The following is an 11,896-nucleotide window of genomic DNA, read 5'->3' as shown; positions in this document are numbered from 1 at the left end:
ATTAAAATGGCACATTTCTGATGTATTAAAATTAAATACGATCGGCACACTTAATGATATTAGCGATTAGGTAATGCATTCAGCGAGTACTTTTACTTTTAATACTTAAGTATTTTTAAAMGCCAGTACTTTTTTACTTTTACTTAAGTAAAATGTTAATGTGGTACTTTGACTTTTACTTAAGTACATTTTTGACTGTGTATTTGTACTTTTACTTAAGTACATTTTTTGAGTACTTTCTCCACCACTGCGAATGTGAACACCAAATCCAGTGCAGACTTCCTGGAAAAACAGTAAAAATGTCCTGTAATTTTTCACTGAATCACAAATTGAGACTCTGATCCCCAACTTGGCTTCATCAGCCACGTGTTGTCTGCAGCAGGAATGAATTTACTCTGTGCAAACCACAGAGGTCGGCCGTCTCCATTAACGGGGCACGAAATGAACCTTAGCAAAGTCATAGAAAACGTTTTCTTTTCCGCCTGTGGTGTGCCATGCTGCTCTCAGGAAAAGTTACCGCAGTTTCCTACTTACACAAATAATAGGGATGCAACAAGTTGTCAATTAATGAGTWAATCTAACGTTAATTCAATCGACTAACAATTTGAGGCCATTTTTCTTAAAAATATGAGTTTTTAGACWGACATCTTTCCATAACATAAAGGGCAATTTTTTTTCATAATATGCTAAAATAAAATAAGATTTCTGAATTATTTTGTGTCAGCTGTATTAAATACTGGAAGTAATGTTCAAACGTCGCTCCATAAGTGGATTTATGTCCGCAAAATCAACCGTGTTAATTTGAATCACTCCTTTTTTTTCCCCATCACGTTGAAATGTTTCTGTCATGCCTTCTGCCTTTTCTCATCACGTCGCAGCAAATCAGTAATTTCTGGTCAAGAATCTCGGCCGAATGAGCGATACRAAGGCGATAACTTAAGGAGCTTCTCCAGTGATTATATTTCACTCGACGAAAGTATATTTTGCAACCGTTTCTCTTTCTGTTTCGGGATAACCGCCATCTTGTTTCCAACTTGCTCCTGTAAAGATGACCGGTGGCGCCCTCTGCTGCATGGCGGCCAAACTGCAACACTGAACGAAGGTCTAAAACGAACGTTATAGAAACAAATGTTTCTATAACGTTTGTTATAGAAACATCTCTATCTCTCTAAAGAACCATTATTAATCAACAATTAATCATAAGTTGTTTAACTGTTTGCATCCCTAACAAATAACAAATGCAAACAAACGAGTAAAGAGCAGTCTACTACGATGGTGCATTAGGTTCATTGTAGGAAGGAAAAAATTTGTAAATTTCTGCCAAAAACTCAGATATTTTGAGAGTAATCTCAGAAATATTTTAGAAAAAACTTGGACATTTCTGAACTTGAAAAGTCAAAAATTCCCTATAACAAATTCAGAAATGTCGAGATTTATCTAAAAAAAATTTCTAGAAAAAATTGAAAATTTCAGAGTTTTAAAAGTTGAAAGTTTATAGAAACAAAATCTGAAATTCTGAAATTAATCTCAGAAATTTCATAGAAAAACTTGAAAATTTCTGATTCTGAAAAGCAAAAAAAACCAAACAAAACTAAAATTTTGAGATCAACCTCAGAAATATTCTCGAGAAAGTCTGGAAATTTCTGAGCTTCAAAACTCGGAAACTTTTAACTTTGAAGCTCAGAAAATAAAAAAATAATAGAAAATTTCAGAGTTTTTTTCTTACAAATTTTYGTCTTTTCAGACTTTCAGTTTTTTCTGGAAAACTTTTGAGTTTAATCTCAAAATTTCAGAGTTTTCTTTGGCAGAAATTCACAAATCTTTCTTCTATCTTCAGTGGCCCTCTACGCCATCGTAGCCTACATATGCTGCTTTGTAAACTGCAATGAAAAGCGACACTGTTTTGGTTCACCTCTTTGTCTTCTCACTCCTGGACCCCCCTCTCTCTCTCTCTTTCTGTCTCTATCTCTCTCTCTCTCTCTCTCTCTCTCTCTATCTCTCTCTCTGTCTCTCTCTCTCTCTCCCTCTCTCTCTCTCTCTCTCTCTCTCTCTCTCTCTCTCTATCTATCTCTCTCTCTATCTCTCTCTCTCTCTTTCTCTCTCTCTCTCTTTTCGACCACACCTCCTGCATGAGAAAAAAGAAAAACTCAGCCCACCTCCACTTCAATCTCTTGCTACTTTCCACCCTGTCAGATTATATTTCACACCTCTACCTGTTGTCTCCTGTTACCTTTCCCTTCCCCACTGTCGGCGTCGCAGGTCTGACCTTGAGCTGCCCTCTGCGGTCAGCATGTTGTCTCATGACCTTGTTGATGAAGCTAAAGATGTGAATTTAAACGAGGGTRCCAAATAGTAAAACATTTTTGACTCTGTTTTTGTATTAGTTTTCATGTGAASTCTCAAAAGTTGGGAATTTGATTGAAGAATCTGGATAAGTTTGTWTATTTCTTAATTCATCCATGATGCTTTTTTTCTGATTTGGATTCATTGTAAATACAGAACCCAGATATTTGAAAAATAAGAAACAAATTCATTGTTTTCATCCAGACRACATATATTTATTGAAAACCTGGCAAATGCTATTACAAAAAGTAAATGAATGCAGCTAACGATTATTTTAGTGATMAATTATTMTGAMGATTAATCRGTTTAAATAAAACTCACATTCTACAGATATTTTATTTAGCTACCTAAACCTTTTTGATGTAATATTAAAAATACATTGAAATATGAAAATAAACAATTTTATAAATATATTTAAATAGGAAAATAAACATTTTATAGCCTGAAATGCAATAGCGGCATTTTGTTAGTGAATGTGAACAGGGTGAAGCTAAAACATTCAGACAAATGCAATAAATGTATATATAGTCTGTGCTGTTCATTCTGCATTACTGCTCTGAATATGTTGTTTTTCAAAAAGTTCCTTTTTTCAAGTCAGTCCATTTAGTGATTAATCTGTCACTAAATTAGTTGACGATTATTTCAATAATCATTAATCTCTATTAAACCGATTAATCGTTTCAGCCCTACTTGGCATTAATGATTATACTCCTCCCAACTCAATGTTTACACTCCCATGGGAAAATGGATGCAATTATACCGCTGTACGTCTTTGAAAAGCAGAAGTAGAGCTTCCTGCACAACCAGTAAGAATGTAGCAAGTCAACAACAAAACGCATCTCTTTGCCAGCAGCCATTGGACAACCATACAGCGATAAAACCAGCTGACCAAACATGCTGGAGCTCCGCTTGGGTTGCTAGGCAACGGGCTGGGCTTTGCTGGGGTTGCTAGGTAACACAGGCAGTTGGCTAGCTGCTGTTCTGAAGCAAAGAGTTTTTATCTGGAAAGAGAGAGAGAGAGCGATCGCTGTTGGACGTCTTTCCTCATCAGTGTTTGTTGTGAATCCTGCTGTCAATCAAACTTTATCCACGAGTTTCCTTCACTCCTCCACAGTCACTTTTTTCTCTCACATCCCTATTAACCTTTTTTTTTTTACTTTCTTTTGAAATGTTTGACAAATTGGTGAGTCGTTGGAGTGAGTTTTTATTTGGGGATCAATGCCATCCTGAGATTCGCGGTTTTGAATTTTAAAGGTTTCTGTTCTGCAGCACATAATAGGAATAATTCTTACTTTTTACAAATTCTCCACATTTTTGTGAATATCTTTTAATTCATCCTGGCTCCTTCTCTCTGCCCTGTAGATACAGACCTTATGTTGGCTTTTTTGATTTATAAGACGCTCTGGTGGCCATTTGTAAGATCCTGTGGATCAGAGCGTAAACAAAAACAGTAATTTATTCAAACTATTCCAACAACATTGCCCATAAACAGTAATAATAAACTAAATTTAAAGATAATCCAAAAAATCCCATTTACATTGAGGTAAAAATTAATTTCTCCAAAATAGCGACATTTATTTAGTATAATAAGTGATTGCATATTTATTTACCTCTTTAACAAACACATCATCCCTACTGTGAAGCACGGTGGTGGCAGCATAATGCTGTAGGTCCAGGAAGGTAAAAATTTATATTAACACTAAACACAAAATTTCCATTATTTTGAAGAAATTTTTATTTATTTCCATAGCAACAATTCACAAAACCAAAAAAGCAGATTATTTAGTCTAAAAAGCCAAATTTTGTTGTTCTTGATTGATTTTTAAAAGCAAAATAAAAATTTAAAACATACAAGAGAGTGAATATTTTGTTAATAGATGATGTATGTAAGCAAAATAAATACACACAATTTTCACACTCCTTTATTTTTGAGGGTCGTTTGTGTGAATTTTGTCCCACAATGCAGAGCAAAAAATGTCGTGATAAAATAACTCCAGCTCAGGGGCGGACCTTTAAAATGAATTTGTTCGGCCGCTGCCTGCCGGCTAACGATGATAATTGACCCAAAAAGTCTCGAAACTGTTGTGTTAAGGAAAAAGTCTGAAGCCGTTTTGTGTTGTGGATCTTTAATGATATAACAATTTAATAAAATGTTGCTTATTGTTGAGCAGTTAAAACTAAAATAAATACATAAAATAGAAAGCCTTTATTTCGAGACAAAAAGTGCTCCATACCATTAAGGGACAAAAAAATCCCAAAACTAACAATAAACAAACTTATGCATTTTTTATTTAATTCATTTTAAGTTTAAAAAATAGTTAAAATTTACCAATTTACTGAATTAAATCAAACGTTTTGATGATTTTTTTTATTTTTACTGAATTAAATCAAACTTTTAAATGAATTTTTCTTGATTTTTCCCGTTTATTGTTGTTATTTTCTCTCCTAGCCCATCCATTTGGCCCAGAGCAGCTTCCTGGTGGAGGCCTTTGGCACATCCTTCACCCTTGACCTGGAACTGAACCAGTAAGTAAACTGGGCCTGTGACCCATCTGATCGTTTCCTTACAGCCGTCTCTTACAGATTTGTTGTTTTTCTGCTTTACACTCCCCCACACACTGTACATCCTCTGGTTCTGTAGCTGCAGGCGACACAACACTTCTAATGTCATAAATAAAAGCTTATAAGAGGTTTTTAAATCTATTAGAATAAACACCAGACTAAAAAAAGCCCAGAGTAATCATTAAATTTAACTGAGTAACGACAGCAGGGTTTTATAACCGTTTAATTTACCTTTACTTTACAGCAACCTCCTGTCTACAGACTATGTGGAGCGTCACTTTGACAACGGGGAGCTGTCACAAAATACGGTAAGGTTATATAAATATGTGTAATATGGAACTATGTGTTACCATGTGGCGTCTATAAAATGACAAACTACTTAAATTACTTATTTTTTAGGTAACTGTATGACTGTGTCTGCATGACATGGTGTTCATAGTGCCACCAACAGAAATACTGCTCTTAAACAACATTCCCATTTGAAATGGGTTTCTTCAGGACGCCACTTAGAAGCGGCATGATTTAACGCCTTGAAATTGGGCCTCTGTCTCTTTAAGAAATCCTGCTCTTTACTAAACTCCGCCTTCAGGAAGTCATCACAACATGGCTGCTGGAATAACCCTTAACAACTCTTCTTTACCAGCGTTTCACAGAGAAGTAGCTCGTAAAGTAAAATTTGGAAACTGCAGCTCTGAGGAGGAGCCGCGTCTAGAAGGCGGGGCTAAGTCCACCCAGGCGTTCTCAATGGTTGCCATGGAGATTAAATAACTTCTCAAACATGCAGGAACGAATCAAAGCGACACTCCAGGTTTGATTTTGACGAGGGAATAAAATTACAACATGAAGTAAAGCGTAAAAACGTTGATTTTAATCGATACTGCCCCTTTAAATCGAAGACATCCTGGAGGCCTGTTGTTGTCGGCACTCAGCCTGCAGCGTTTTCACCACTAATGGCTTCGTGTTTTCCTCTGTTTTCTTCATCTCTAAATCATCATATCTGCTGTATCTGTACTTGAAAAATGGCTCTTAGTTGCTCAGATTGATATTAAGCTATGATCGACTTTTGCACCTGGTTTCTCGTCAGCTTTATTTATCACAGCCATTATTTATTTATTGCTCTTCCTGTCAATTTGAGGTTGAGTTTTAGAGTCCAGACTTATGAAAATAAGAGCATATCAAAGGATTAGTAATTTAAAACACTAGAGAAGCTGATTAACTTAAAGAAAATGAAACATGCATTATAAAAATACTTCAGTTATGGTTATTTAAAAGAGTTACTAGAGATGCTGAAAATTGTGGCATTGGATTTCTGCAAAAATATGAAATCTTACCAAGTATCTTTGGTCTAGTTTCTTGTGAAATAAGGCAAAACAAACTTACTTAAGTTTTCAGCAGGAAATAATAGCTAATATGGTTTATAAAGTATTTGTTCCATATCTTGTAATAAGTGAAATAATCTGACAGTGCTTTTTAAAATCAAAAATAAGGAATTATTTACCTAAAATAAGCTTCTATTTAATGCTGAAAAGCTACTTGTAAGTTAGTTTTGCCTTATTTTAAGTATACAAAGATATTTTCACTAGAAACTAGACCAAAAAATTCTTGTATCCTACTCTGTTGGAAAGCCAACATTGTTCTTTATGTCTTAATTATCGAAATTTTGCAACAAAAGCAGCTCATAGGCAACATGTTGACTGAAAACTTTGATAAAAATCCTTTATTTCGGCAGATGATAGGAGTTTTTATTGCACTCAAGGCCAAAAACAATTAAATTATTAAATGCTTTTGCATTTCTGAAGTAACTGGATGCTTTTTTTTTAAGCGTGAACTCGTGGCGTTTCATTTTCCCCGGCCTTAAGAAATGGCATTGAATAGCAGCTTTTTGGCACAGTCAGTCGTTGGCATGGCTCTGTCTGCCTTTATCCATGCGTCTGATTAAAATAAATCCCATTATTTATTCCCATCAGAGATTTACAGCTTTCTCTACGAGCGTCTCATTTATGCCATGTCCTCTGCTGTATTTTAATCTCCAGTCTCGTTTTCTCGCTCGTCACTCTGTCGCCCTTTTCTGCTGAAAGAGCCACCTGACCAATCAGTGAGCGGTTGCCATGGCAGCCAGCAGTCAGGAGCAGAACCACTCTGGATCTATTTTGTCTCAATCATCCGTCACTCAGGCGTCCAAGAGTTGTTGTTTTTTTTCCAGGGGGAGGAAAAGTCTTAATTTATGTATTTTTTTCTGTTTGTATTCGGGTGTTTGGACCAAAATTGCAACGTTTGTTATATTTTCAGCTGCTGCGTTTTGCTTTCACACTGCACTTTGTCAAATGAACCAAACTATAAAAACAACCTGTTCCCCTCCTCGCCTGTGGTGGCGCTGCACCAAGAACCACTGAAGGAAACGACACTAAGAAAGACTTCTTTCTTCATGAAATGTAAAAAAATGGAGTATAGCGGTTGTAGGATCTTTGCTTTGTGTTTGGTAAAAGACAGACCCATTTCTTTCTTTGGTTTGTTTCGGTTGTATTTACCCAGAATGCCATGCACTGTAGTCCACTTCCTGCTTTAGGAGCTGTCTCCAGTCCGCTTGGCGTTCACATGAACCGCACCAGAGTTCACTTTTAATAAAACGAGACCTTTTAGGCGGACCGGAGTTTTTTTTTTTTTTTGTCCGGATCAGAGGTCGATTGCGCGTTCACATCTCCCCAAACGAACCGAACTTTCTAGACAAATTAACTAGAGTTCAGTTAACACAAACTTAACATGACCAGTGGAAATTTGAACAATACCCAAAACCCAACAGACATTTTCTTAAATGAATGAATGTTACTTCAAATCAGATAAAACTGGAACATTATGGAAATGTTACAATCCCTCCTGATTGCAGTGGTTGTTTTATGTCTTAGGATACAGACCTGAAGTTACAGGTGGATTTTGCTTTTTAAGTCGTTTATTTTCCTTCTAAAGCTTCATCTGTCTGTTGTAGCCATTCGTCTGGTCCTCTGAGAGCGTTAATGCTGAGTGCAGGCTTTCAGTGCACTCTAACTTCTCTAATTCTGTTAGTTGTCAGCTTCAACCCTCTTATTTCTGAAGGTTATAACTCTGTTGCCGTCCATTTCTGAGTTCAAGCTATTTCATCACTCTCTTCAAATGTTGTTCTGCTCGTGTTTCGTTGGTGATATTTTACCTTTTATGCATAATTTTGTATGCATGGGGCTTATTTACATGAGTGAGTGGCCATTATTTGTAGTGCACACATAACCTTTGTGAAAAGCCCTTTAAGTTCTTCAGTCAGTGTGTGTCTGCTGTGTCAGGCAATTTGATTTCCTCCATTTAGCCTCGTAATCCTACCTTTTATTTATTTATTATCCTGCCCTGTGCTAAGTGCTATGAGCTCTCTCTCTGTCTTGTATGACTAATGAAAGTATTTTCTTTCCTCCGAGAAGTAGTGGTGCGTCTATGTCTGAAGGTTTAAGAAAATAAAAGCTTACAGTTTAGGCTGAGACTTTGGTTGGTTTTAAAAAGTTACTGTAAAGTCCTTTTTATTGGAGCGTAGACTTGCAAATAACAATATAATGTTAGACTTTAAATATAAATCTGATATTTTAAATGCTGTAGTCAGTCAAATTTTCTCAAATAGGTTGAAATGCAAGTGAAAATGATTTGAATTTGTGGACAAGTCTTCATGAAATCGGTTGACCAGCCGCTTTATTTGTTGGATCTGTTCAGTTGCTTGTAGCTCTTTGAAGGTTGTTGGTGCCAGACAGACTGGTCTGACTATTTCAGGAACTGGTGATCTGCTGGGATTTTCACACACCACCATCTCTCAGGTTTGCAGAGAGTGGTGAGCAGCTGTTGTACGCAGGGAAATGTCTTGTTGATGTTCATAGGAGAATGGAGGATACCAGTTTACAAAGTGATAATAAAAGCCAACAGAAGCTAAAATAAACACATTTTGCAACCAAGACATGTGAAATATCATTTCTAAATGCAGAGCAGGATGAACCTTAAAGCAGCTAAGTGCCTCTYCTGTCAGCTTGAAGCAAAAACTGGAGCTACAATGTACAAAAACTTACAAAAATTTTAAAATGAAACATGAGAAAGTTGTTGCTTGGTCCAACAATTCTTAATTTCAGCTTCAGCCGACCTACTAGTGGTTCAGTCTTCTAGCGATGGTGTAATTTTGAGTAGGCTTGGATCTCTGAACTGTACAAAACATGTTCATTGAACTTTTTGAACAAAGTCAGTCTTGGTCAGTTCTGCCTATTTTGAGCTCCCTTTAGAATGAGCTGTTTTAAGGCGTCTTGTCACTTTAAATCCAGATAACCCGGTACTGGCCACGCCTCCCAACTCAATGCATTGAAAAAGCTACAAAGAGATGCACAACTATGCAACCATACATCTTTCAAAAGCAGAAGTAGAGCCTCCTGCACAACCAACAAGACTGCAGCAAGTGGTTTCACGTATCTTTTCCAGCAGCCATTGTACAGTGAATACAGTGGTGAAACCCTATGAACAAATGTGATTATTTATATTAAGCTTTTCTAAAACGTAATTTAAATAATCAGAAACTTATGGAAGCACAAACTTTTCTCAATAAGTTAAACTTTACCTCGTAAGCAGACACCTTTGTTATAATGTTTTTAATGTTATTTTTTTTTAAACAAACCCTTGTAACAGATTGTGTTTTTGCACATTTGTTAAGAAAATAGTAGTGTTTGTATAAACTAAAATGTACACTATTTTATTTCACCCATTTATGTATAAATGTATTTAACTTTTTATTTTATTTTAGCTATGTTACTTTGTGGATTTGCAAAACGTTAACGCCAATATCGCCAATGTTTGGAGTTATTTTATATGATTTATTTTTAAGTATTCCTTTTTTCTTTAATGTAAAATAACATTACTCATTGTGTTAAAAATGTTATTTGTTCAAAATAAAGTGCATTTAAAACAATGTGGTGGAACTCTGGTTGGGTTGCTAGGTGACGGGTTGGGTTCCACCGGGGTTGCTAGGCAACGGCGCAGTGCCAGTTGAATGTGACGTTACATTCCGGAAGTTTTTGAAACTGATAATTTTTCAAACCTCAAAAAGCATGAACTTATTGCCAAAACACAACTGAGTGGGTTTTTAAATCTCTTGTCCTGTTTTTAGAAGCAGTAGAAACCCAAGTGGAAGAAAATTAAAACCTGCTAAATGCTAATTTTGTATAGCAGGTCCCCTTTATTTTCATATTGTATCCATTTTCTGGTGACTGTTTCTGTCAGGAGACGGCAGTAACCGCTACAGTCCCCAGATATCACTCCAACAGAGACTTTTCGGGATGTGGTTGAACAGGGAAATTGTGTCGTAGCCAAAAGATTTGCCAAAACTGCCTGTTTAGTGTCAACTGGAGTCTGTAAGAAAGTTCTGGATGCAAAAAGCAGAACCAGCCCAAAACTAGCAGCACATTAGAAAAATATCTGGACAGATTTGCTGCTTTCATTTTTTTTTATATCGTTATCAGAGCTGACTCCGATGACGTACTGAGGTTCATTACAAACAACTGAAACGGACACATGGAAAGATGAGTGTATACTATTACATTCCCAGTTTCCAAGAATCCACAAACAAACATATGCGAGTGTAATGATATTCCTCCACTTTAAGCTTCTTAAAACTGTAAAAACACGCATGAATTTATTGAGTGGCATCACAGAGCGTCCCTACAGATTGTCGTAATCTGAGCATATCTGCACGCCGAGCGCAGAGACGGCTCTGAAACACTATATTGAAAACATGATCGTCCAGTTGGAGCCCTGCAGGGGATTATGAATAATCAAGTGATAGAATCTGAAGGCGACGGTTTTACCTCTCTGCACTTCAGCCAAACTGAAACGTCAACCCAGACCGACGCTCACACGGTCGCAGTTTACTGGAAACCTAAATATTAATCAGCCGAAACAGAAATGGATTCAAGTGGGTGGATATGCTTTTAAATTTAGTTTTTTAGGTTGGATTTTCTTTTAAATATTTTGGATTTGCTAAAAAAAGCTAGCAAACAGGTGAATCTTTCTACAGAAAAACATGCATCAGTGTGCATTTTAAACAATTTAACTGGTTTCTGATTCGTTTAGACAAAAAAGGCGATTCCTAAAGGGTATGAAGTGAAACTTGTTAGCAAAAAAAACAATTTTACTTTATTTTTAGACTTTTAAGCATTAAACGCTACATCTGAGTTTGGTTTCCAAATCTGTTTTTGCCCCTTTTTTGTACCCACATGTTGCCATTTCATCTCAACCTACTTCCATGTTGTTTCCACAAACTAAAACTTAATGTAGTTACAAAACACTTCAATCGGTTAATATTTAGCTTAATTGTTTTGTTTTCTGAACATTTTGCATATAAATTTTGCATATTTCCTTTAACTGAGGCTCTGATCCCAGTTTGGGCCTCTCAGTTGAATATGACTGATTATAAAAACAAAATAACTGAGTGATTAGTTTGAAATACCAAACCACATTTTCTCACTGTAGACCTTTGGATAGGATATGTAAAATTACTTTGAACCATTAAAGCAAATATAATTTGATGTCGAAATATCTCATGGTAAATAGGTCTGGTTTGTACATTTTTACTTATGGGTACAAAAACTGCAACTCTATAAAACTGGGGAAAAAAACTAAGAAAATAGTATTTTATCTCCCATAAAGTGATTCTCATTATGAATTGGGTGCTGAACTATGAGACGTCACTTTGGTCTCATCCTTATTTAACTCCTCACATAGAAAAACTGGCTAAAAATAAAAGTTTTTACTTCCTCCAGAAAGTCTGGAGAAAGCTACGTAGCTTAGCAACTAAAACAAATCACAAATTATTACATCCAACAGGAATTAAATATTTCTGGTTTTAAACAACCTGAAGGTACGGAAGAGGATGAGGGCCACTGGAAAAAAAATATATAACAGTTCAGACTTTTTTCTCAGAATTCTGACTTTGTGATAAGTTAAT

General features: G+C 36.0%; 1 protein-coding gene across 2 annotated transcripts in view; it reads left to right on the top strand.

Moving 5' to 3' along the window:
* Positions 1-11,896, top strand: part of LOC103481264 (disintegrin and metalloproteinase domain-containing protein 11) — a 37,496-nt gene that overhangs the window by 3,641 nt on the left and 21,959 nt on the right. For both annotated transcript variants that reach the window (XM_008436649.2, XM_008436646.2), the window contains exons 3-4: positions 4,793-4,869; positions 5,150-5,213. In XM_008436649.2, coding sequence (XP_008434871.2) covers positions 4,793-4,869; positions 5,150-5,213 — 141 coding nt within the window. The remainder of the gene's footprint in view (positions 1-4,792; positions 4,870-5,149; positions 5,214-11,896) is intronic.

The sequence above is a fragment of the Poecilia reticulata genome, linkage group LG19 (genome assembly GCF_000633615.1).
Source record: "Poecilia reticulata strain Guanapo linkage group LG19, Guppy_female_1.0+MT, whole genome shotgun sequence".
NCBI lineage: Eukaryota > Metazoa > Chordata > Actinopteri > Cyprinodontiformes > Poeciliidae > Poecilia > Poecilia reticulata.
The sequence above is the reverse complement of the archived record's forward strand: the minus strand, read 5'-3'. Positions and strand labels throughout refer to the sequence as shown.